Below are 27,244 nucleotides of genomic sequence, written 5' to 3' on the forward strand. Positions count from 1 at the left end.
ATCCTTCCTTACCCAGATTCTGAAAGCAAGTCCAATTTTTCTCCAGGCCATATCGTCTTGGCTTTCTGAACATATTTGCTTATCCTGTGTAGGTCGTCCTCAAAAACTAGAACTGTCAAGTCATTATACTTTCAAATGTGAATTTGCTTAAGGGTGGATTTAATAGCTGAAAGCTCGGTACAAAACAAACATACTTACAAATGACATTAGCAGGGAATTAATCAACGCTCTTGATTGGTGCTCCAAGACTCCCATTTCCAACTTTCCCAGTCAGGATCTAAGAGTTCTCACTTAATCCTTGCCCTCATGCCGAGCCTCCACATCTAGCTCATTCAATTTACTGCCAATTATTCCTTTTAAACATTTATTGGGTTATTTTCTCTCTCTCCATCTGTATCCTCATTGCTGTTATTCAGACCTTTATAATCATAACTGATGATGACTTTCTCCTTCAAGACCTCCCTTCCACACATTGTATAGCATGTAGTTTGTAACCAAGCTCTGTAGTTGTGCCTCATCCCCATCCTTCAGCTCATGCTACAAAGATGAAAGCTGTAACCTCTATCCTCATATTCTGTTTGCCACTCTGACCTCAGTACCTTTGCCTCCACTGTTCAGTTCACGTAGAACCCTCCTCTACTAAAAAATTCAAAGCAACACTACTTCCTGATCTCCTTTTGACTATTTCTACCTCCATGTCTGAGGCATGAGTTCCCTCTTTGGAGCATTCCTTTCCTTGTATGTGCTTAGGTGCTACATTTCTATTACAGTAATACGTTCTATACGTGTCTCTCCACAAATCTATCAGCAATTAGGTGTAGATTCTCTGTCATCTTCACACACACAGAACTTAGAATCAGACAAACACTTTTAACTGAATAGAGTGGAAGATTTACCTACAATGTCAAGAATATTTCTGTACTGGTAATAGCAGTATTATATATACACACTACAAGTTTTCTAAAAGTTTAGAACATGTTCAATAGCTTTAAGTAAATTAAACATGGATGTAATAAGTTCAATTGTTAAAAACACAACCTCTTACTGAAAAGACTGAATTATAATAATTCATAATAATTTCTTATATTCATACATATATCTTCCAAAGGCTAACAATAACATACAATGACTCACGCAGTTCCTTCATTCCTCCCAATTTAACTGATTGAAATTACTAAAACTCAGAGATACACATTTTAGGGTGTTACATTTCCCAAGGGTAAAAACTAACAGATTGACTGGTATGTTTCACTTTTCCCCTGCCCTTTTCCTGCCCATATTTGTAGAAATATTTCTCCTATCAACAGAATTCAAAAGGCCCACAGCAGACAGTTTCGATGATAAGAAAAGCTGCTGGAGGCAAAACAAAACAAAAAAAAACAGCAAGAGAATTCATGTAAGATAAAGAAAGAGAACTTAAAAAGAATTTACAAAAGCTAGATGTGTTTGCTTAAAAATAAGTTATATGTGTCACGATAAAAGTCTTGGAGCAAGACGGGCAAGATAGTGCATGGAGTCAAGTGCCTGCCTTGCATTCAGCTGGCCCTGGTTTGAATCTCAAGCACCTATAGGGGTCACTCCTATGCAGAGAGCCAGAAATAGCCCCTGAGCATAGGTGGCTATGTCACAAGTTCCCCCCTCCTCCAACACCCCCCCAATAAAATAGAACAATAAAAGTCTAAGGGAGTAATTATTCTCAGTTAAAATGACAATGTTACCTGTCTACAAAAGGCTATGCAAAGCATTATAAAGCTTTCCAAAACTAATATTAAAGACTAAAATGTTTATCTCTGAAGTAGAACGAATGATGTTGATATAGTGTGAAGAATCAACCAACAAAAAAAAGAAGAAAATAAAAACAAAATTCAAAATTGATTCTACGACTTACTTTGATTCAATCTCTATAGTTCCACCATCACACCACTCAAAATGAGTAAGACAAATTGTAAAATCAAGATCAGAAATTATGTCTTACTTTCTGCTTGCCTGCCCATATAGCTTATTTGGATTCCATCCAAATTTGTTTTAAAAATTATTCTACTAAAATTAAATAAATCATGGAAATATAGAAATTAAATATAAACTATTTCACATACATTTAAAGAGGCCAAATGTATTTTTGTATTATAGCATGTTCTTTTTAGTTTGTTTTAAGGTGCAATGCTTTGAATGTATTATATAATTCCCATTACTGAGAGAATCATTTTTAGCTTTGTCAGGGTCTCTGTTGGAATTATAATTCTAGACTGAGAAAAAAAATTCTATCAAAATTCTATTATCATATTAAAACACTTGATCATGTGTTCCCTCAAGATTCCCAACTTTCTATTTCTGAGAAAAGAACAGATTTAATGAGATATTTTCAAAGTAAAGCTGGTAGGGGAATATTTGTAAAAAAGCACTGCCAAAAAGACAATTCACTTGGTAGACATAAAAAGGCAAAATTTACCACATATACTGGAGCAAAGGGTATTAAATAGTCATCTCTGAATAAATTCTACAAATCAATATGGTCCTTTTGATCTAATCTAAAGATGGTATTGCCTAAAGGAAATCTCTAAGGTCAAGCAGCAATTAACTGAAAGGCTTTGATTGAGAATGGTATCGACTGTTTTCATATCAGACAGCTTCCTGGTTATTATAGCTCATGGAGTAAGTAGGTGCCAAGACATTAAACTGTCAATAATCTATTAATACTGAATGGTTAGCTCATTCCCCTTGAATCTGTAGGCAAAGTTTTCAAACCAACTACCTATTTACAACTAATAAAAATTTTCCTGATATGGAAATCACCTTTCTTACCTCCAAGATTAAATGTCTAGAAGTGTTGACAGAGTATAACAAAAACAAGGAGATGATAGATGCTTATTCACAAGTAAAACTAACATTTATTTTTTTAAGAAATTGCTAAAGGGGTGGGGAACATGTTCTGGATTCTGACTTTCTTTCTAAGTCATATTTAACAGTTTCTAAATTGAATGTAATAAACACTTTACAAAGAGAAATGAGGAGTTATTTAAAGTGAGGCTCATAGGTCCCTGCCACTCGGCATCTGGAAAGCAGTTATACACGGGGAGGGGGACTTTTAATGAACTTAATAGAGAAAAGCACTTTAATTAAATGCTGTCAAAGTGGATTGTATTAATGACTGTACACAGAGGAATTTAAAGCAAGCCAAGTTTATTTACCAAATAGAAACTGAGGCTTTCGAAGCCTCCAAGTATTTATGTTTCTGCAATTGCAGTACATCTAAAATATGATGGTGGTGCCAAATAAAACCACTGAGTTATTAGATATGATTTTATTTATTGTGTATTATTAAAGTTGCAAAGACCCTATGGGAGTTAATTTCATTTTCAAAATTAAATACATTTGATTAGAAAGAGTTAAAAGAGCTTCATCTTACAATTTTTGTCAGGACCTAGAATTTTTCTGCAGGTGAGAATGACCTGTTCTGGGTTAGCTCAGCCAGAATTCACTCCATTGCAGAGTAGTGGCAAAGAAACTGGTGACAGTATTTTTTTTTTTACTTTTTCCTTCTGTTTTATTCTCCAAGAAATTTTGCCACTAAACATAATTCATTCTATTACACATAGAAATAAGCTGAAAAATGACCAAAGCTCCTAAAAATCTCCATGAAAATTTGGTTGCCATAACTTTCTTAATCAGAAACATGAGTAGCACAGACTTCTACAAAGGAAAAGGTATCGAATGTTTGACTTGGGGCATATAGGGAAAAAAAGGTCCTCCTCAATATCTTCTATTTGAGGCAGACCACAGAACTAACCTATTATTAATGATAATACTTCAAAAATAAACAAAGAAAACATGATATTTAATGCAGAAGAGCTGTAAAAGATTGAAAAGCTGGTCTGGCTGGAAAATACTATGTTGTGTGTCAAAATGATTTTCTCTACCATTTGTGAAAATGTAATTACCCATGATATGCTATTATCCATGATATGCTACAAGAGTAAGGGGTTTCAGGTAAATCCATAGGAGGCTGAGGATAATTCTTTGGTCTTCAGTCTTTTGTCTGTGAGATCACAAACCACTGCCATGATTTACCACATCCTTCTTGTAGTTATATATACACTCGTTCAGTCTGTCTTTAGATTTTAATTCAAAACATGAGGAAGGTGGAGGAGGGAAATGTGAAGATGGAAAAAAAAAACAACACAAAACCCAGCACCTATTTCCTTTCAGGAACATAGAAATGATCATAAATAAGACTTTAAACTTTCTAAATAAATAGTCTAATTTTTAATCCTTCCCTTCCCCCAACCCAAGCTATTTATTAATATCATATGTCTGATCTGTGTCTTTGTAGTTCTGGAACTTATAAGCAACTCTGCTTTCCCCATCTGTGCCAAGATGTTTCAGACTAGTCTTTGAAATGCTGCAAACGCAGATGAATATGACATAAAATAGGAACTGATTACATACACATTCTATATGTGAGTAATGGCAACATAGGACACAGATGACATTACATGTTCATACAAAATACTGTACAACTCTGTTTCACATATGCAAATATATAAAAAGATCATGGAAGCACAGCATGCCATCTCCAGTACAATGTTTCTAGTTCAAAATAAAGTCGTTCATTGGGGGGGCTGAGATAGTTCAAAGGTTGGGAAACATTCTTTGCCTGAAGAAGCCCTGGGTTCAACCCCCAGCACTGCATGATATCGCAAGCACTATCAGAAGTGACCCAAACACTAACCTGGGAGTGGCTTCCAAGCATTGTCAGGTTCGGCCCCCAAATCCCAAAATTAAATAATAGGTTCATTTGCCAAAGTAGATTCCCTGGTTCAACGGATTCTTATGTGAAGGTATAAGAAAGTATCATCAACTGGTAGAACAAACCAATGCTTATGTTTTACAAACCAAATACTCTATCAATGTTCTTCTCTTTTATTCAATGCAAAGGAATGACTGTATTAACTTTCTATGCACACTGTTGAACTATTTAGCTCTATATCGTTGGGAAGCTTTTATTTCATATGAAGCATGAATCCAAACGTGGATTTTCTTTCAAAAATAAACCCATTTCACTGGTGACATATGTAGTTTGGGGTATGTACATGGGTAACATCCTTAGTAATACTGTATAAACCACAGTATCTAAATCAATAAGATATATAAAAATAATTTTTAAATTTTACAAATAAAAAATAAAAGTAAATACTTATATTACAATTCTAAAGCAATTCGACATTTATTCACCATAGTCCCCTTGCCATTCTTCTGTTACTATACCTCTGAGTATACATTTGACAGGAATTATTAAAAAACAACCCTGAAAATAAACTATTTTAAAGTCATTTGCAGGTAGTTATTACACCTATATAGTACATACATCAGAACATTTAGAGCACAATGCAAATAGTAATGCATCTCCACATTGACATTTATATTTTTATTTTGTTTGGTGGCTATACCCAGCAGTGCTCATGGATTACTTGTCGAACTGTGTTTAGTAATCACTACTGGTGGGACTTGCGGGCCCATATAGGGTACTGGAGATCAAACCAAGCTATGACGCATGCAAGAAAAGCACCCTACCCATCGTACTATTCCTCCAGTCCCTATTTTTATCTTTTAGGATTTCATAATATGAATTTTAATGCCTTCATTTTTATAAAGTAGCTATTAAAATACTATACTTGTTATTTTTTAATTTGAAGGGGCTCAGTTTATTATATCTAAGAAATTAAATTTAAAATACATTGTTTCTCCTGTTTTCCACTTAGCTTCTTAAAATCAACAGGGTATTTGACACTGGACAATTACAGACTATAGACTCATTATGCTAAGTGAGTGATTCTATGTAAGCAAATCTAGCCAGGTTCTAAAGTAAGACTTGGATATTACTGACACAAAGAAATATAAAGACAAACTTTCTGGGGCATGAAAACATAAATTAAAATTCAAGGAAACTGTGAAGACAAAAGAGTAGAAGTAATTACTGTTTAAATAAACATTGCTATCCAATAATAGTAGAAATAAGCACCAGGAAGTTGACTCCATGGCTTGGAGACTGGCCTCACATTCTGGGGAGAGGGCAACTCAGGTAGAGAAGGGAACACCAAGTAAAATGTGGTTGGAGGCCATGCGAGGGAAGGGAGTTGCGGGCTGAATGAGGGCTAGAGACTGAGCACAGCGGCCACTCAACACCTTTATTGCAAACCACAACACCTAATTAGAGAGAGAGAACAAAAGGGAATGCCCTGCCACAGTGACAGGATGGGGTGGGGGGGAGATGGGATTGGGGAGGGTGGGAGGGATGCTGGGTTTATTTGTGGTGGAGAATGGGCACTGGTGAAGGGATGGGTTCTCGAACTTTGTATGAGGAAAACATGAGCACAAAAATGTATAAATCTGTAACTATACCCTCACAGTGATTCACTAATAAAAAAATAAATAAATTATAAAAAAATAAAAATAAAAAAATAAACGTTGTTGACATCTAGTGTGATCTGGTGGGCTGCAATACCAATCAGCCATTCACTACTAAAAAATCCTTATACATCTTCTATACAAGGGTCTTCAATGTTTTATTTGCAAAAAATTAATATATAGGTATCTACAGAGTTTTAAAAAATTAATCAGAATTCTATTCAGTGTTGTACTCATAAATGTTTAACTGGCTCCCTAGTGAAAAGAGTCCCAATTGGATCATTTGCAAATTTTCATAGTGGCAATAACCCATAACTAGCTTCATTCTATTAACAATGTTAACACATTCCTGAAAATGTAATGACGAGCTTCTGCTAGCCACTGTGTGCTTAGTCTAGCACCCCAATGTAATGGGTGTAGGAAAGGGACATTGATCTCCTCTATTCAGGCTTGATCCCTAAAGAACTCTGCCACTCACCTGTCATTTTCTTAGCCACAGTGATCAGGAGGAGGTGATGCAATTTTTTAGCAGATTTTATATCAAAAGGTTGTATGATTTGCAGTGAATTAGATCTAGAAACAACTTGTGAGGAAATTGAACTTATGACCTTAGAACCGTCAAATCTATCTGGTTTGCTTGATCTCCCATTTCTAGGGTTAAATCGAATAATAATAAAATAAATGAATCTCAGAACCTTGAGTTTTCCTTTAATTGAAAGTGGGCTTTACTATCATTATAAGGGGAAGTTCCAGACTTGAACTTAATAAAAGTCAGCAGCAGTTTTCAGCTACATTAGATTTCCACACTAAACAGAAACAGCTGAGAAACCACAGTAGGTAGGTTTGTCTACACATCTTTCAAACTCAGTGGCTGGCTTTCTCTTGCAATTGTCATAACTATCAATCATGAGAAAATCAACTGGATTTCTCAGAGCCCATCGGAAGTGTTCATAATCTATTATTTTCTTGCTAATTTGTTTTCCTAAAATGCATGTAAATCACCCAAGATTAAAGTGTTTGTTTTTTATGTTTTTACATTTCCATTAAAATATTCAGAGTTCAGAAGTAGAGAAAACAATTCATGGCAGGAAATAAAGTCTCTTGGATTATCTAACCAATATTAAAATAGTTTACAAAATAGTAAAATAGTTTAAAAAATTAAAATAGTTATCAAAAAGGATAAAATACTTCATTAAAAATATTTGAGAATCTTATAATTTTAAGGTCAAATTACCGTTTTCTAGCTTTTTTAATGTTTGAATAAAACTTTACTTATAAAAAACTAACAAACAGCTGAATCTGGCCTGTGGGTCACAGTTTGTGATCTTTTGCAAAGGTGGTCAAAGAAAATTAAGGATACAAAAGGAGAAGAGATGAAAAAATGTCCTCTCTGTGTTAAGCAATATTACTAGCAGCTTATTTCTAGCCCTGTCTTTCCTTCACAGTAATAAAACTGCTGTAGTTTTAACAATTGCACTCTCTTTATTGATGTATTCACTTTTTTTAAGAAACCATACATGGTGGTGGTCAGGCCTTACTCCTGGCAGGCTCGGAGGACCATCTTGGGTACCAGTGATTAGTGACCTAACCAGGTCAGCTCTATGCATGAAAAGCGCTCAACCTGCTGTTCTATCTCTCAAGATCCAGCAATTCCATTTTAAAGATGCCTGGATAAATACAATGCCTCAGACATAACAAAATCAGAAGATTTCATAAAAACAAGTTAGACCCTCTATCCTATGTTTTAGAGTTCAGGTAGGTATCTGTTGGGCAAAACTATATTTAGATTTAAATAAATTCCTATTCTAAATGCACTTTAGAAACTAGAATCATAAAGACTTATTTTAAAATTATTAGTTTGATTTTACCATTAAGTAAGCAAGATGGTAACATATTTTACAAAATTAAAGTTAAACATTTTATATATATATATATATATATATATATATATATATATATATATATGAGACTCTTAATCCTACAGAACTCTCTTTCAGGCATTGTTATAAACTGTAATTCAAATAATGTGATACCATCATCCACAGAATTTTCAGATGTTTTATTTCTCTTATTTTAATTTTTGATAAATTAAATGTTTCTATGGTCTTTGTAAAACACTATTCACACATAATCCCACTCCTGTTTACTTGCATATGTGGGAAGGAAGCAGAATTTTAAGTAGTGACAACAGGAAAGATTCAATTATGTGAAAACCACCTATAGTTATTTTCTCTATGAAGGACAAGCTACAGTAGCATTAGACTGAATGCTGCATCGTTGCTCTACCCATCTCTACATAGCATATATCAGGAATGTCTCTATTCATTTCCCTGGAATCCTCAAAGCTGCCTAAGACCACAAAAAGTTACTTTCCCTTATTACAGTTCATTAAAGACCAGCCACAGCTAGTGACACTGTAGGTATTTTTTAAGACTTAAGACAGACACTCAAACACTGCCACTACCTAAAATTTTCACAATTTTGTAAAGTCAAATGCATTATGAAAACAGCAGAAGTCCATCCAGATGTGAATCCTTTCACTTATCTAAGCTAAAAATGCCTTTTAGAAAAAGTACTTCGTCATTATTTTACTATACACATCACCATTTTATTGTTTTACAAAGAATTTTATTCAGATCTGGGAAGGAGAATTCTAACTTTCAAATAACATGATGGGGGCTGGAGAGCTATTACAGTGGACACTTGCCCTGTATGTGGCCTGGATTCTATCCTTAGGATCCAAGATGGTCACTTGAGCCCACTAGAGGTGATTCCTGAGAGCAAAAGCAGGAGTAACCCTTGAGCACTGAGAGGTATAGCCCCCCCAAAAAAAAAAACCAAAAGATTTATTTTAAAAAAATGATGACCTTTAAAAGTACTTAAACTTAAGAAAGATCAGATGAAAAATAACTTTGAGCTTCTCAAGTAAATGTGCGTGCACAATAGAGGCAAGGCATACTCATATCTGCTCCCTGTAAAATTGTATACTGATACCAACCTTGGTTCGACTTTTTTTTTTAGAGCACTCATTTCATCATGAATATGAGTACTAATAATTATAACACTAAATTTCTCCATGACTTCCAGGGACAACCATTTCAGTTAAGTTTCAAAATAACCTTATAGATTCAGGTTTATCACTATAATTTGAAAATATAAATGGTCTCCACAAGACTGGAGATCGCCAATTCCAGTGACAGTGCTGAAATTCAAACTCAGTTCCTCAGAGATCCAATACTCTTTCCTCTTTAGTCATGCTTCTCCTCATGCTTAGGCCAAGTTACTGTTTTAGTGCCCTTGGATTGGTTCCTTGAAGACTTTTATTATGCTAAAAAAAGGAAGGGAGGTTAAAAGAATTCTAACTTTCATTTGAATATTTTACTTTCTATTGAAATCTTTTTGAATCTGGCGATTTAAACATTATGTAAGTGGTTGCACTGATATATATCTGTGGATTAATTTTGTCATTTCTATCAAGTTCCTGGCATGTGGGCTATAAGTATCAGCTACTGGGAGTGAGTTCCCAAAGCTACTCATATACTCTGTTTCAGCTGAAATTATTTCCCAGGTTTTTGAACTTGTTTTGAGTGATTAGGTCCAAATCAAGGTATGCAAAATTAGCACCCCTGCTCTGACCAACCAGTCAAATGATGAGAAATTCATCCAATGGGGAAGCCCTTCTCTGCAGATGTGCATTTGTTTCTTCTGCAAAGGCAATGAATACCTTTCATAGCAACAATTACCTATGAATGAGAAGCACTCTGGTAGAAAATTTAAGGAGAAAATATAAAGCGGGCTCCCGTGGTCCTAGAACAGCCTCTGCTTTTCTGCCACAACAGTTCATTATTAAAAGGAACTAATTCACACACCTGACCCTCCAAGGGCCACAGCTTTATCAACACACGCCCAATGAACCAGGTGGTTCTGTTCAAGAGCTAGTGTTAAAAATAATTAGCTCATACACCAGTGTCAAGTAATGAGGTTGCTGCTTGTAGAAGTCACCTCTTGTGGGTAAAATTACCATGAACAAAATAAAGAAGTGGATGTTTGATCATAGAAAATTAGGGGTAGAGTGGACATACTTATTACTCATTGGTTTCCCATCAGAGCCATCTCCAAAAATGAAAATGACAAACATTATTTTACTTTTTCTAGAACTACATAAATCATTCAGGAACAGACACAGAAGAACTGTTTAACAGCAGATAGGGTGTTTGCCTTGCACGCGGCTGACCCGGGTTCAATTACTCCATCCCTCTCAGAGAGCCTGGCAAGCTACCCAGGGCGTATTTGATATGCCAAAAACAGTAACAACAAGTCTCACAATGGAGACATTACTGGTGCCCACTCTGTTCAGCAAATAGATGAACAATGGGATGACAGTGCCACAGTGCTGCAGCGTTACCGTTAAATAACAATTTTTTTTAATGTGAGACCTCCAAAAGGATTAATGAAGTTTAAAATATATTATGCATTTTTTTTCTGGAAACAACTGAAAATGTCTAAAACAAATAGATATCAGTACCCTAAGGTTAGAATCAGAGAAAAATAACAGAACCTATGAATTCTTCTGAGTCATAGTCTGAATTCTAGGGCAGTTAGGATAGCCAGTAAGTCAGGGTAACCAAAGGTAGCCAAAGGAAATGGAAGTTTTTTTAAAGATACAATTCTTACCAAAGGCAGAAGTGATTCTATATACCTGTACCATTCTGTCTTATTTTAATCACTGTTATACACAGGTGATAACTAATTACTTGCTCTAACGTAAGATCTTAAGTATTTGCTGAGTAAGGTATAATATGTGAAAAGAACAGAAAGCCTTATCAATCAGTTTTGTAACTTGATGCTTGAAAATAGTTTTATGAATCAATTTTAATTGCCTTTCCCAAGAGACAGCCTTTGCTAGATATCTACAGAAGTTTAAAGGAATATACTCTCCTTCCTTCAGGTAAAATGTAATGAGGTTCCTGGAAACAGTGACATATCAATATAAATAGAAGTCAATTTTTAGTTTGCCTATTGTTTGTGTGAGCATCAGAGAAGGGAGAGTGTATTCCAATATACTTTCTTAATCACTTTATATATTTTCCTTTTCTCAACTTGCTCTATGTTGCTGATATTTGATCAATTTTATCCTCCACAAAATATATGACACATTGCCCTCTATTTAGGGGGGGGGGTTAAAGAATGTTTCAGATTATTGAAAAGAAATGATGGAGGGAATTAGGAAGGAAGGAGAGATGAAAGAGGAGGGAGGTGAGAGGTGAAGGAAGAAGGAATGAAAAGGAAAAGATTTGGTAAGGAAAGGAAGGGAAGAAAAAAGGAAAATTTACTAACTATATTGAGTTAGTTAATAAACAAAAGCAAGAACATACAATAATAAATTATATGGCAATATTTTAAGAGATTTATACCTTCATGTGCAAGTACTATGATTTTAGTCATATTTTACCATAAGAACATCAAGAACAAACCGACATGCTAAAGATTTATATTGTATTTATCAATTGAGTAAAGACATATTAAAACATAAAAATAATACTCTATCCTAAAACATTTTACTCTGAAACATTTTCAAAGATATAAGGGTATCATTTATACAGTTATTACTGTTTTGAGCACAGGCAGTGAAGCATCTTGTACCAGTGAGTAGCACTTGTACTAACATAAATGACATCACAAATCTAGATTCTTCCCTTTACCTCTACAGCAGTATTAGACAAAGTGCCTACAGTTCACTCTTAAGATCTAAAACACAGGAATATCTCAGTTACCTATCCTATAAACTGAAGTTACTGTGCTGTCTCTTAAAAATATAAAAATTATATATATATACATATATATGTGTTTTTTAAAAAGGGCAACTATGGACAGAAACTTGAGAAATCGAGGTCCTCTATATTTCTCCAGGAAAGGAAAAGGCAGAGAAGTGAAACTCAGCTATTTGACATTTCATTTCTAACAAATAGTTAACCTGGATATTAAATTTGGAAGATAATTTATTGTGAAAGTTCAGTCACTCATAGGGAGAACTCTATATAGGGGGGAAAATGTTAGAGCAACCCCATGAAGAATGAGATGCAGAAAACTCAGTCCAACTATTAAAATGATATATCTATTACAATGTTGCGACTACTTTAAATTAACAATAGAAAATCAGAACATGGAGTATTTTCCATTTAATATGTAAAGTCAGGTGCCTGAAACACCTGGAAGGAGATACTAAGGCCCTTAGGTATGGGTTTTCTACTGTTTACATGTTACAATGCTTTATAATGACATATTTATATGGCTCTCCTTGATATAGAAACTTTGTTATTTTTGTTATTCATACCTGTATGCACCTATCCTGACAAATACAAAGTCCCAGGAGCACTCAGTGATAGGTCCAAGGAGCATGTTCTATTAAACTTCCCAACATGAAGACAAACAAGTCACAGTTTCCCTACAGATGGTTTACAGTTGCCTTTCTACTTCCCATTCTTTAAATGTATAATATTCTCCCCAGACACCTCTTCCATGCAGATGCAGTGCCTTTCAAATTAAGCACTCAAGTTACTGACTAGAAATTAAGTGCAAAAAAGTTTGGGACCAGACAATTTTCCTAATTGTTTTTTGTTTGTTTGTTTTGTTTTGTTTTTCTTTATTTGGATGGAGCCACCTCTGGCTCTGTATTCAGGATCACACCTGGTGAAGACCATATGTAGTGCTGAGATTCAAAGTAGTGTCATGGCTACAGCTGTGTGGTAGACAAGTGCCTTAAGTTTTGTACTATTTCTCCAGCTCCAATTCCCCTCTTATGAGAATTTAAAATTGTAAACAGGGAGTAGGCAATGGAATTTACATTTGAAAATGTATTGTCACCTCTTTCATTAAGCAGATTTCTAAATATTCTATTTTCTGAGGCACAATTGTGAATGGGGTGTTTTTAAATTCCTCTCTTTTCTAGTATTTGTATGTAGAAAAATCATAAATTTCTGCACATTGATTTTGCAGCCTGCCACTTTACTATACAAGTCTATATTTTTCTAGTAAATAGTGAAAGTTTGACTTATTTTGCAACTTGGATGCCCTTGATATGTCTTTCTTTGTCCACTGGCTAACACAAGGACTTCTAATACTAAATTGAATAATAGTAATGAAAGTGGGCAATGTTGTCTTCTACCTGATCTTAGAGGGAAGGTTTACATCTTTTAACCACCGAGTATGATATTTTCTGTGGGCTTATAGTAAATTAATAAATGGTGAAAGATTTATGCAAATAAAAATAATAATCATTACTAAAATAATAAAAGAGGACAAAGGAAATGAAATCACATTCTCTGTTCAGGAATTGGAAGGATTAACATAGTCAAAATGGTAACCTTGCCCCAAAGCATTATCCAGATTTCATGCAGAGTCTATAAAAATACCCATGGCATTTATTAAGGACAAATATAAAATGATGTAAAAAATTATATAGAGTAACAACACCCACAAATATCCAAACAAGACAAAGGAGACTTACCTTTCCCAAATTCAAACTGTACTGTAAAGCTATTGTAACTAAAACAGCACTTTACTGAACAAAGACAGATTTTTAGACCAATGGAATAGAATTAAGAATCCAGAAGCAAACAGGCAGGTCCTCAGGTATATGGACAGTTAATTTCTGACAAGGAAGCAAAAAGTATGAAGTGGAACAAGGAAAGTCTCTTCAATGAATGGTGCTGGTAAAATTGGTCAATCATAAACAAAAAATAAATGCACACTCCTTTCTAACACCATGTACATAAGTTAAATCAAAATTGATTTAAGACCTCAATATTAGATCTGAATCTATAAATTATAGTAATAAAGCATCAGTAGAATACTTTTTGACATTGAACCTAGAGGTATCTTCAATGTTTCAATGTCATTGGCCAAGAAAATTAAAACAAAGATAAACAAATGAAACTAAAAAGCTTTTAGTCATAAAAAAAATGAATAGAATAAAGAGATTTACAAATACTGGGAGAAAATATTTGTTCCCTGCTCATCTGATAAAGGGTTCATATCCAGTATATAAAAAGCACTGGTAGAACCTCACAAAAAAACAATCATCCTCTCCCCCCAAAAAATGAGAAGAACTCATGAATAAAAATTTCCTCAAAGAAGAGAGATAGTCAGAGTGCATGTAAAAATGCTCTATCATTAAAGAATCCTCATTCGAGAATCCTCAAATCTAAGCAGTGAATTATGATCTCACACCGGAGAGAATGGCATATATCACAAAGAACACTTGAATTGATGTGGATCTGAGGAAAATAGGACCTTCATAGCTGGTGGTAATGTCAACTGGTCTTTTTGTAAAAAATATATAAGCACTTCACAAAATAACTAGACACTGAGCTTTCATATGACTGAGCAATACCTCTTCTTGGCATCTATTCCAAGGGCACAGAAATTCTATTCAGGAGACATTTGCACTCCTGTGTTCATAGCACCAGTATTATCAACAGCCAAAATCTGGAACTTATTCAAGTGTCCAAGAATATATGACTGGATAAAGAAACTGTGACACATATACACAATGGAATACTACTCAGCCACAAGAAAAGATAAAATCATGCAAGTTTCTGTGTGAAATATATATCATGCTGAGTGAAGGTAGAAGCATAGGTACATACAGAATGATCTCACTCATGTGGAAGATAGAAAGAAACATAGTAGGGAAATAACTAATGCTCAGAGGCAGTAGAAACTGAGAACTGGTCTTTAGTAGGAAGTTTACCATGGCGGGAGGTGGAGGTGGAGTGGAGGTAGAAAAAATTAAGCTGGGGGGGAGGGGTATAATGATACAGGGACAGTGGGAAGCGGACACTGGTGGAGGCTTTGGTGCTGGAATGTTGCATGCATGAAATCCCACCATTAAGAGTATTGTAAATCTTGGTGTCTAAAATAAAGCTTTAAAAAAAGAAAAAATCATGTGGTAGTACATAGGTCAAGGAAAGGCCAAGGTTTCAAAAAGGCAAAATTACAATTCAGAGAAACTGAGCATATGCAGATGTTATGAGGTACACAAAGATAGAGAAAATGATATGTCAGAGGGAAATGGGAAGAAGTTTGGCCACAGAAAGAAATTGCCAGGTGGAAAAGGTATGTATTGTCAAGAATTTCAAAGGAAAAAGGTCAATCCATGAACTGCAGCTGCTGAATTCCCAATTCCAGATCCAGAGAAATCTACACATAGCCAGAGTCCTACACTTAAATTTTCATGAAGTTCTATCACTCAAAATCTTTTAACACATTTCCAATAACTGCCAGAATTTTTGTCTTATGAAAATGTTTACCTTTACAAAAGCTTTTAATTTTTTTTTAAAGCCAAGTAGCAAGTAAGTCTCTGGATTAAAATGAAGCTATACCTAAAATTTAATCTACTAGTAGCAACTCTAATGAGATTTTTCAATTGTCTGGCATTATCATTGAGGTGGGGGAAGCCTTTTATTGCATTATGAAAGACAGCAAGCACAAGATGTAGATGTCCACTTACTAAAATAAAATGAATTGTTTCAAATTGTCTTTGAATCTTTTTATATCCCCAAATGACAGAAAGTTTGGAAATGAGAGTTCAAATGATAGTACAGCCAGCATATAACTGACTTAAGTCCATCCTTGCATCCTATTTGGGCCCCCAAGGACTGCCAAGAATAATCCATAAGCAAAGAGCCAGAAATAAGCCCTGAACACTGCCAGGAATGGTCCAACACCCCCAAAATAAGCAAAAAAAAAAAAAGATTTTTTAAAAAGTTTGGACATAAATCTAACTGGTTACAAACACAAGAACTGAATATTCATCAAGTTGAACAAACATATGCAAGAGCAACATCATATTAACATGCAAAATACTGCATTGGCTCCTCAGTGATGGTCGGGAACCCCCAGTGAGCCCTATGGAGGACCTACTTATATCCAACTGATATCCAACTGCTGAAAAATTTAAATGGCAAGATTCATTTACATCTCTTCTCCAGACTAGAGTTTCAGAACCTGGGACTCACATTCAAACCACAGACTCTGAGTAGGAGCTTGGGTGAACTAAGAGGTGGAAGAAATTCTCGTATCCCGACTGAGGAACTTACAAACATCCTTAATTATTATTGTGTTTTATTTTCTTGGAAATACTTTTAGAGAAAAATCATAACCTAGATATTGCCAAATAGCTGGAACCAAAAATCTTGAACAAATTCTCAAAACAAAACTGAATATTTAACTTATATTTAAATATTAGTAATGAGAGTCACATTTTAAAGATTTCTCAAAAATATACTCTAAAGCTAGCTCAAAACAGCTAGACAAGGAGTGAAAAATTTTAAGTCACATCAGTTCTTTGACTTTATACCAGTCAAATAGAGTTTTACTACAGGAAGCATCATGTAAAAAAGGAAAGTTCACCAGGCTATACCTATTCATAGAATGTTTAAAAATTCAATAATATATAAAAACTATTTTGTATAATGACAGGGAGCTAATAGTAAGTCAGGGAATACTGCTGCACTTTAGCAGCAATTTCCAGTACACAGATAAAAGTCAAACTCTGAAAAAGAGAAATTTTAACTTAAAAGTCTCACTTTGAGTAAATTATTTTTTCTAAGCTTTAGTTTATCCCTTGTCTAAGTAGCTAGAAAGTACTCAACACTTGGTTTTACAAGGCTTAAATAAGACAAGACATATTTAAACTCCAACATTTTGGAAGTTGGAGCCATGAAAGGCTGCTAATAGGAGAAAGGAAGAATCTTCATCCACTAACTTACATTACATCCTCAACCATTATTTTACTGTTAGCATCAATATTACAGAATTGTGTGTAACAAAATGTTATAATCAACCTTAGAGATATTTAATTTTTAAAAAATCTTACACTGTTACAATTAATAGCATATCAATACTAGCCTCTATAGTCAGATTTTGTTGAATAGATAAATGTTGTTATTGTTGTCTGGGGAAAAAGCAACTGTCTTAAGTATCAGGAGCTATTTGGCAGTATCCTTAGCCTCTTATCAGTGGATACGAGTTACATTCAAGTTCTGATAAGCAAAATTGTTTCCAGAACTACTGCCAAATACCCATAGAGGCAGTGCCATCGCTAGTAGAAAATCACTGGTACCAATGATGAGATTAGTTAGTTAGAAAATCCCATGAGTGGGAAGCAATCAAGAGGAGCAGGGACACAGTAATGGGGCTGGTAAGTCACCTACCAGAACTCACATTCTTAGTCAGCAAACGGCATGGAATTTAAAACAAGTAGTTGTCAGGAAACCACATGGAAGCAAACTCAGAATTCCTGAACTTGCAAAATAACCCATGGAAACACTGTGGTGGAAATATAATAAAGTAATAAAGCACAAACTACACAGACATGAACAATTTGGCAAATGCTTCCCAATCAGCCCCACTCCGTGACCTGGTCAAAGCATGAGCAATGTCCTTTCTTTTTGCCCCATTAAGGGTGAAGTGTGGTCAGAGGAAAGACTGGATGCCACACATGCCTGTGTTTTCATTCAGCCTAAGATTCTGGCTTCAGGCATGGCTCAATGTCACTGTTTCAGCTTTCCCAATTATAAACGGAAACTAGTAATAATGAATACCCTGATCTATCTAGCTTTTGACTCTAGTTGAGGCTATCCATTCATTACAGGGCCTTGGGTCACAGTAACTAGTGGGGGAAAGTACCACAACCATAAGAAATAATATTGTCTCTGACTTACTGAGTTACTGGTGTGAAATAGTAATTTCATCATTTTAGATTCTTTCATTTATTTGTTGTTTGTTTTAGTTTTGGAGCCACAATTGATGGGTCTCAAGGGGCTACTCCCAATTCTAAACCAGGGGTCACTGCAGTGATGCTGGGGGTGGGAGGAGCATGCGAGGCTGGTTATTGAACTCAGACCCTCGACACGTAAAGTACTCCCTCAGCCCACTTAGTTATCTCTTGGATCCCAGATTTTAAGAATTTTGATATTTAATTGCCATCTTTATGTTATCTCTACATGAACTAGAAATATTTATTTATTAGTATTTTCCAACCCTTGAGGCATTTCTTTCATTATTATTACTCTTTAATGAGTCTTTTAGGGATTTTTCCTCCCAAATGTCTCTCCCATTTCATAAAATTTAATACTTGAGATACTCTGAATATCTTGATAAACTATGTTCATTTGGAAGGCCAGAAATCACTGTAAGAAAGAGAACTATATGTTTTCTAAGAGTCGATTTTCACCCATTGGACAGTAGTGTCTTAGTTAAGGGTCCATGATATGGATGAATCTAGTTTACAGGCTGTTCAGTGTCTGCTAAGTCACCTTCTATACATCATAAACTTAAAAGGATGCTTCTGAAGAGACTCAAAGGAAAGCTGAAAAAAATAGACCAACTAAGATGACACCAAAGCAATGTATCTGTGCCTAAGGAAGAACGCCCTAACTCTTCCAAGATCCCCATGATTCTGCAGTAGACAACACCCATAAGTGGTCCCAATCCCATCTTTGTCTTGTCCATAATGTAGCTTTCTCTTTGATGGGAAATTGTGTCAAATATGAAGTTTCTGGAAAGCATGCCAATCGTCCTGTTAGTCTATGAAAATAAATGGTACCCAATGGCTATCATGGGGGAAAAAATCAACACTCTGAGGAAAAGGTACTTGCTTCCTCAACATGAAAGCTTCAGAGGTAGAGCTGCAGTTAAAAGGAAAAGATGGCCTTGCATGGGCAGAGTGATCAGGCAGGAGCGAAGCCTAAATGAAGGACTGAATGGGATGTGTAAGCAAAGGTGATAGTGAGCAGCAAGATGGTGAGAGCACACATGATTCAGAAGATATCAGTTCCAACCATGTGGCTCAGTTGATACCAGCTGCATCCAAGTTAGATCTGATTTTCTATACTATTATGTGAAATATAGTTTTATGTGAAATCTCCTGATTTTTAAGTGTTGGCTTAAAATTTTAAAACTCTTATGGGTTTAGGGGAGAAAAATCAACATCTGCAGGCAATACAAGAATATCAGTTTTAAACTACTTGCAAACAAACATCAAGAAAAATATTCCTCTCTTGTGTGAGGAAAGAAGCTCTGACTGAAGAGGGAGGGAGTAGTTCCTTCTTTTGTCAAGTATTAAGGGTTAGGTATCTAATCAAACAGACTCACAGATAGATAATTATGTGCACAAGTTGTAGGAACATACCTTTACTTTTTTAAAAAAATTGGGAAAAAGAGCATCCCAATAACTTAAAGATATAAAAATGATATAATTCCAAAGTATAAAAGTTTCATTAACTTCTAAATTCTTAAAATATGTAAGCAATTATACAGTTCTAGAATTTTAGTTGATATAAAGACACATTCCAACCATGAATCCAATAGCTTGACTTTTGGACAATTACAGACATTTTTTAATAGTTTGGGATCATTTTAAATGCAATTCTTCCCAAGTCACAGATGCTTGTGCCAATGGTATTCTCTAGACTCTAGACTCTAGTTCTGCCAGCTAGGTTATTTATTTTTTTTATTTTTTCATACCATGACTAAAATAAACAATTAATCAAAAGCTTTTTATTTTTGCCTACAATTATAAATGCAATTTTGCAAAATAAGTATTACTCAGAGACAGGCACAATGTAAAAAACAAAAACCAATGAAGATTTAGTTTCACAGTAATAATGGAACCAAGGTCAATGGTTGATTCAAAGTCAATGTACAGTAAATCACTTTATTTGCAATCTCTTTAGCTAAGATCTAAGTGGAAAGAATAACCTTTTCTAAAATAAGTAAATTCTCTCACTGATATCAGAAGTTAGTGTTAATAGCCACAATGTGTTTAAAACTGAAATGAAGTTATAGACTGACTCTTGGTTATTAGTACACTCCAGTTTGACATATGAACATAAGAAATTTAAAATTCTTATATAATTTGACTGCATATGACACATATTTTACTCACACTGGCCAGTTTAAAGACAAAATATACTATCTCTACCTAAAAATGGAGACCTCTTAGAGATGAGAATTCTGAAGAATAGAGGCAAATATGTTGAGGACTTGTCATTCAATTGAAGAAAGTGCCTCGATGCTAATGGAGTATATTTTAATAATTTTCTTTAAAACATCTCTAAATTTCCAACTTTGTCACATTCCAATGATAGAAAAAACTGAGATCTAGTAATTTCTACACTACAACATTTTTAAATCCCTATTCTATTTATACCTCACCTGATTAAAGTAACACAGATCCTGTCTATAAAACATCCATACAAAGTCAGTGGTTCCCTTAAGAAAATCCTTGGTCCTATTTTGGTTCAACACAATTTTACCAGTTTTCATCAAAATGGTAATAACAAGGTGATGACAAGTTTTTCACATGACTGAGTCAGTTCATAAGAACTTTTTTCTAAGTCTATATTTTTCACAAACTGCTTGATATTGAAGAGTACTCTTTTTAATAACCTGCTATGGGTAATAAGTGGGAATGTCTTTTAGATTTTTCAAATAAATTTATTTTTCAAAATGAAAGCCTTGTAAGTCTTATAAATATTCAGGCCCTCCTTAATTTTACTTTCCAACAATCTTCAACATTTGAAAATTTGTGTTCAAAATCTGAAACTCACTGGCTTATCCGGTGGGTCTAATTATCTATAGGGAGGTCTTTTGGGGTTTGCTAAAAGAAAAGTCAGGAAAACAACAAAAAAGAGGAAATTGGGAGAGTAGGTCTTGAAAGGTAAGTTCTGTGATTTTCCGCTAGAGAATTTTCCCCAAGCAAAGGTCCAGAGTGAGAACAGCAGACTTTTACTTTTCTTAGTCACATGCCCTGCATCACTCACCAGCTTGGAGCTTGCAGCAGACATAATATTCCAAGACTGTCACTAAGGTCTTCTCATTTGACAAATTTAAGAATCTAACTATGAATCTAACTAACAGTGAGGATTCACACTGTGACTTTGATGGTTTTGATGACTGGTCTTAGTATTTTTAACTCGTTTGCCTTTATTATTTACTTTCTGTAACTTTGGTTACAGACCAGAACTCGAAATCATTGACTAAGATGACAATATTTGAAAAAAATTTGATTTAATGGACCCAATTATATTCCCCCAACTGTGAAAGTGGAATATAAGTCAGAAAGAGACAAGAAAGCCAGGCAGAGCATCTACTCCTATCCTTCAGCTCTTCCTTTAAGAAATCTTAACCAAGGAACCATGTCCCACCCTTTTCTCATTCTCATCTTTACTCAACTCCTCACACATGCACACATACATGCACTTCTGCCTCACCTCTCTTTATACTACACAAAAGAAAACTCAGAGGCTTTATAGAATCCTCTTTGACAGCAGTTGGCATTGGTGATATCAGATGGTAGGACTTCACACCTACCAAAACAGTTTGTTGGAAAATCTCTAGCAGAGGTCCTCAAGATTATTTGGGATACCATTCCCTTTTTAGAAAAATAATCATCAGTGCTCTCTGTAAATCTATCTTCTTTAAACACCCTTCATTTGCAATCAATAATACTACTGTCCTCCAGGCTTGGTACAGTGCGGTAAAGTGCTATGCAAGGTGATACATCCATTGTTGGAAACCTTATCTAGCTCAGTGGTCTTCAATCACCTATCCACAGGCATAGAAAAGTTATAACTAAATTAAAACTGCCAGTACATAAATAAGTCTGCACAACAGGTTGTCATTAGTATAAAAATGTTGAAGAACTCTACTCCACACTTGATTGAAGTCAAAAGGCTGAGAAGCGATGAAGAACACTGCTCTAAAAGGGTGACCCTTCAATCCCATAGGGAGACTGTCTGAGTTCCCCTCCCCACCCCAACAGAGCCCTGGTAGCTAAAAACCTCCAGAAATCAATTGCCACCATGCGATTGAGAATCATACATGAGTGAATCTGCTGGAAAAAAACAAACAAGTATGCGGGATTTGTGGCTGAAATCTCCAGGCTGCCATGGGTCAGGAATGTGTGACCTCCCTGAAATCTTCCTGTTTCCAGTAGCCTGGCAGTCATGCCTGGCGAATTGCCTCTGGTGCCATATAAACTCATTAATGATCCAGAAACTCCCAAATGAATCTCTTGGAAGAGAGCAACACAGAATGATATGACATGGAGATTCCTCCAGACCCCAAAGTCACCTTTCAGTTGAAAAAACATATTAAATTAACCTCAGCTATATAACAGTATTTAAAATTTTAGAATTCCTGAATCACACAGTCATGCAACATCTCATACTCTACATCACTGATGTTCCAAGAGTAGCACACATTTGATGGGGTGTAAAGCAGCAGAAGGCAACCCATTTCAGAGAATATATATATGCATATATATACATTAGCACACAAGGCCCAAACTTTAACAACACATTAGCAATATCTTATACAAGAGATTTTTTTCCTTTTTTAATCTTTTGGGGCCATACCCAGCAATGCTCAGGAGTTACAGCTGGTTCTGCACTCAGGAATTACTCCTGGAAGTGCTTGAGGAACCATATGGGATGCCAGGGATCAAAACCAGGTCGGCCGTGTGCAAGGCAAATGCCCTACCGGCTGTACTTTATGCAAGGGCTTAATGGATCCAGGGTGAAATACAACAATCTTCACACTTTCCTCTAAGGAAATTTTTTGAATCATTTTTAGTGGGTTATTCATAAAAAACAATACAAAATAAATTGTTTAGGTCCTGCTTTGGGGGCAGGTTTTGGGGGTTGGTGTGGAAACATTTGAAATATGGTGATGGATAGGTGTAATGGTGGTAAGATTGTTTTGAAATATTAAATATAAAAAATGACTGTGAACAACTTTATACAAATACAATAACATTTAAAAATATTTTTAAAAATGAAAGTTTGACCCTTGGACTATTTACCTTAATACATCTCTGAAAGAAAATTACGTTAGAGTCTAGAAAGAGTTGAAGGGAACCTTTTTACTTTCTTTTCTAGTTACTTTCAAGAACTATTATTTCTCTCAATGAAACCAGCACTTAGCAAGGAAAAACATGCAATCCAAATGAAGACCATTTTTACAATCAAGGAAACCAAAACTCAAAAGTTTAAGAACACACCACTATTTCTCTGAGTAGTTCACTAGAGTTCAATGGTATGCTATAGCTCATGAGGTGGCCTTTTTCCTTTAGTCTAATGAAACATTTCTTGAGGAAATCCATATTAATTTGTTGGTATGCACGCATGCACGCACGCACACACACACAGCGCCCTCTGTGAAACATGTGAAAACACTCCTCTATTCTTGGGAAGATGACATGAGATGCCTTCCTGTAAGAACTGGGGTAATGTCTTCCATATCGCTACCACCACAGCCCTGCTCGGATTAGGAGAGAAGAGGTGCTGACCTGAACTGGCTCAGGGGGGAGCTGGACCACGTGCTGCATGCGCTCGCTGTGGTGATGCCTCGATTCTTCCTCATAAATCACGTCCCTCTCATGCTGGGGAAGGTTCAGGAAGCGACGGATGGTGCAGAGATTCTCCCAAAGGGTACGGTTTTCTGGACTTGGGTTCTCCTTCCAGCGGAGCAGCTCACACAACCAGCCCTGGAGAGAAAGTCATTTAAGTTAACCTGAGACTCAGAGCAGCACAGGATGGCTCAAAGGAAATCTTGATTATCATATTTCTCAGGCAAAATTGTTTCTAACAACATGAGGAGATACTTTCAAACTCCAGCGATTCTGAAAAGCTAACTTCTGAGCATATAGTTGGTCACTGCAATGCCTAAAAATCTTTAGTGTCGTGAATTACTTTGTCATCCTTCCTATCAGATTATCAATTAATTTACATTTCCTCTGAAAAAATACTTAGCAAGATTACGGATATTTGATTCTCAGTGAAAGTGCTTGTCAACTATATTCTTTTAAATGGTCCATTTGGATAGTATTCAATTTAAGAGAATAGTAAAATTAAATGCATATTAAAATATGTCAAACTCAAAAGAAAAATGTTTGTCAATAGCACTTTATTCTTTAGGAAGGAAACAGTCTTACAACTATAACAAAATGGAAACAATCTTAACTGGAATGGGAAAAAAGAGTGTTATTTGATTGATCCCTGAATGCCCTGGGCACTAGTCCTCTTAAGCATCACCTTCCCACCTCAGCCACACCTGCAGGAAGGTAGGCAGTTGGCTGGGTGACACCTGCAAATGTCTGCCTCCCAACTGCTTCCGGATGTTCTCTCATTCACAACTGCATGAGAAAGAAAATGTAATGCAAATAATGATGGATTATATGAAAATAATACAGAGGATGCTGTCAACATCGCTCACTGACTCATGTCAAAATATTTTACCCAGTACTCTCTAACCCATCATTTCCAAGCTACTTTGCTAATTTAAAAAGAAAAAAAAACTGTCCCACATCATGCATCTCGTAAAAGAGTAAGAATTTTCTGAAAAAGGTGCATGAGTAACACAAATGCCTTTGTAAAAAATAAATCCCCAAATGCAACAAATTCTCTATCATGACTAGTAAGCAGATGAAAGTTACTGACATGCATTATAAAAACCCCATATAATATCATAAGCTGTTGTTTGTCTAACTCTCCACTGTGTCTTCTGCCTTTACCCAAAAAAAGGCAAGATTTGATTATCTCCGCTGCATCAGCCAAGACAGCAACACCAGCTGTTCTCATTGTGCAGCCTCTTCCTCGCGGCCTCCATGTTAATAACCTGATCATTCCATTTTCTCCTTCAACTGCCGGCTGCAGCACCGCGAAGAGACAAAAACCCAAGCCCATCTGCAGCAGCTGTAGGCACTGAACTGTGAAGCCACTGGGGATTTATAAACTAATCTGTAACACAACACTGCCTTGTTTTTACAAGTGAGAGGCCACATTTGCGCAGACCTGATCTTTTCTTGCAATAAACTGGGAGCTGGGGAGAGTTAGAGGGTTAGGAAGAATGAAAACAAGATATCTAATCATTTGGTTGGAAATGTTTTTCCAAGTATTTTATAGGGATTTTTTTTAACTCTACTGAGAGATACGTAATGGTTGATTTTCAAGGTGCAACATATATAAAAAATGAAAACTATTAAATTTGTTATCCCAATCAGAAAATAAATTATATCCTTAAAAATCTCCTAGTCCCAAAGTGTTCTCTCTAGGGTTTCTTTGTACAAAGGAAAGAATTTTTGAAATGGAAAATAAACCATCTGTGGAAAAAATAAGCTCCAATTTCTCTGTCTTTTCACAGATCTGAATAAGTCTCCAAGTGAACTCTTTCAAATGTTTCAAACAGGTATGTTTAACATCTCCCAGGGGAGGCAAGAGCATGGAGACCAATAATTTAACAGAAAATAAAAACAAAAACCTACATCTGTTAAAAGATGAGGTTCTGAGGTACTCAGACCTGAAGGAGGACAGCACCTGCTGTTCTGCTGGAGGAAAGAACAGCATTGTGGGAAACCACAGCTTGAAAGAAGACAGGTGACAGCTGAGTGGTATCTCCACTTATGATACTCAGAATGTCTCGCACAACATGCATTGCCGTATTTGATTTATATACACTGTAATAATTGACACTCATTACAATCACTTAGAACAAACTACAGGCCTCGTTATGGACCGTGCACTGTCTGCCATCAGTCTTTAAGAAGTGTAGTGCTCAATTTGCCCACTGACATGCAAGGTCTTGACCTTGAGGCTATTAGGGAGCGGATTAGACACAAGTGTGGTCATGTGTGCAGACATAAGCAAACCAAATTAATTTCTGGCACAGGGAGGTAGCCAACAGGACCCTGTTCTTAGGGCATAGGAGAACTTCCTCAAATCCCTAATGGAGCTAAGCTAATAGCATGTTTAAGAGAACCCAGTTTTGAAGATGAAGCACATTCATGGTATTTAGAGGGTTATTAATCTAGTTTCCCCACAAAGTGTTTGCTTGGCTGATCAGATTAAGGGATGGAGCCTTCAACAGTGCACCCCCACCACAGCAGGCCCCAAGAAATCTGTGATACTTCACAGCCTTGGACATATTGCACCATGTGTACCCAGCTGCTTCAATAATTAGCTTATGAATGTATCAGCTGGTTCTGTGATTTTTATAAATAATAACTAACCTACAGAGCAGAAAGATTGTCAAAAGCCTTACAGTGGCACAGAATTACAAGGTGCTCCTGACTCAAACTTCTCCTAAATGTCGATATTCCTTACTAGCTAAGCTCCTGTGATGTCATTTATAAATATTTGTGTTTCATCTGAAATGGCAATGTATTTTTGTCAGTTTTCTTCACGGCAGCCATGATTTGCTTTTCCCTCATTCTGACTCACTGACTCTGTGTACTTCTATGCTTATCTACCGGAAATCTTTTCTTCCACCTCACTTCCCATCTCACTCTCCATATTTTATTCACATGGTCGCTGCACCAGCCCATTTGGGATACTTATCTCTGTTTTCTCAATAGGTCTCTTATTAGCTTGTTTGGTGGCTAACGAATGTGTGAGAAAGTATCACGCTGTAGCATCAACACACATGTATGCAATTGTGAGCAAACCCATAACAGAAAGGATAGAGTCCCCACATTGGGATTTTTTTCATTTATATAATTTTTGCATACCATCCAAGAAAGTTTTGCAGTATCAGGCAAAAAAAAAAGTGTAAATGTCAAATAAAACAGTGACAGATGACAGTATTCTCTATTGAATAGCACTGTTTCTGTCGTGCATGTTCAATGGGAACTCATGAATTATTAATAAACAAATCTCCTTTTTCTGTTAAAATCTCAAGTAGGGTTTTTTTTTTGCTGTTATTCCCTATGTGATATGTGCATTCCAGGAGAATTATTTTCATTTCAAAAATGCTGATAGAGAAGTATATTACACTT

General features: G+C 35.7%; 1 protein-coding gene across 2 annotated transcripts in view; it reads right to left on the reverse strand.

The window, feature by feature from the left end:
• SATB2 (SATB homeobox 2) overlaps positions 1-27,244 on the reverse strand; it is a 206,940-nt gene that overhangs the window by 17,372 nt on the left and 162,324 nt on the right. For both annotated transcript variants that reach the window (XM_055123353.1, XM_004601255.2), the window contains one exon: positions 23,762-23,959. In XM_055123353.1, the coding sequence (XP_054979328.1) occupies positions 23,762-23,959 (198 nt within the window). The remainder of the gene's footprint in view (positions 1-23,761; positions 23,960-27,244) is intronic.

Source organism: Sorex araneus, chromosome X, assembly GCF_027595985.1.
Source record: "Sorex araneus isolate mSorAra2 chromosome X, mSorAra2.pri, whole genome shotgun sequence".
Lineage (NCBI taxonomy): Eukaryota > Metazoa > Chordata > Mammalia > Eulipotyphla > Soricidae > Sorex > Sorex araneus.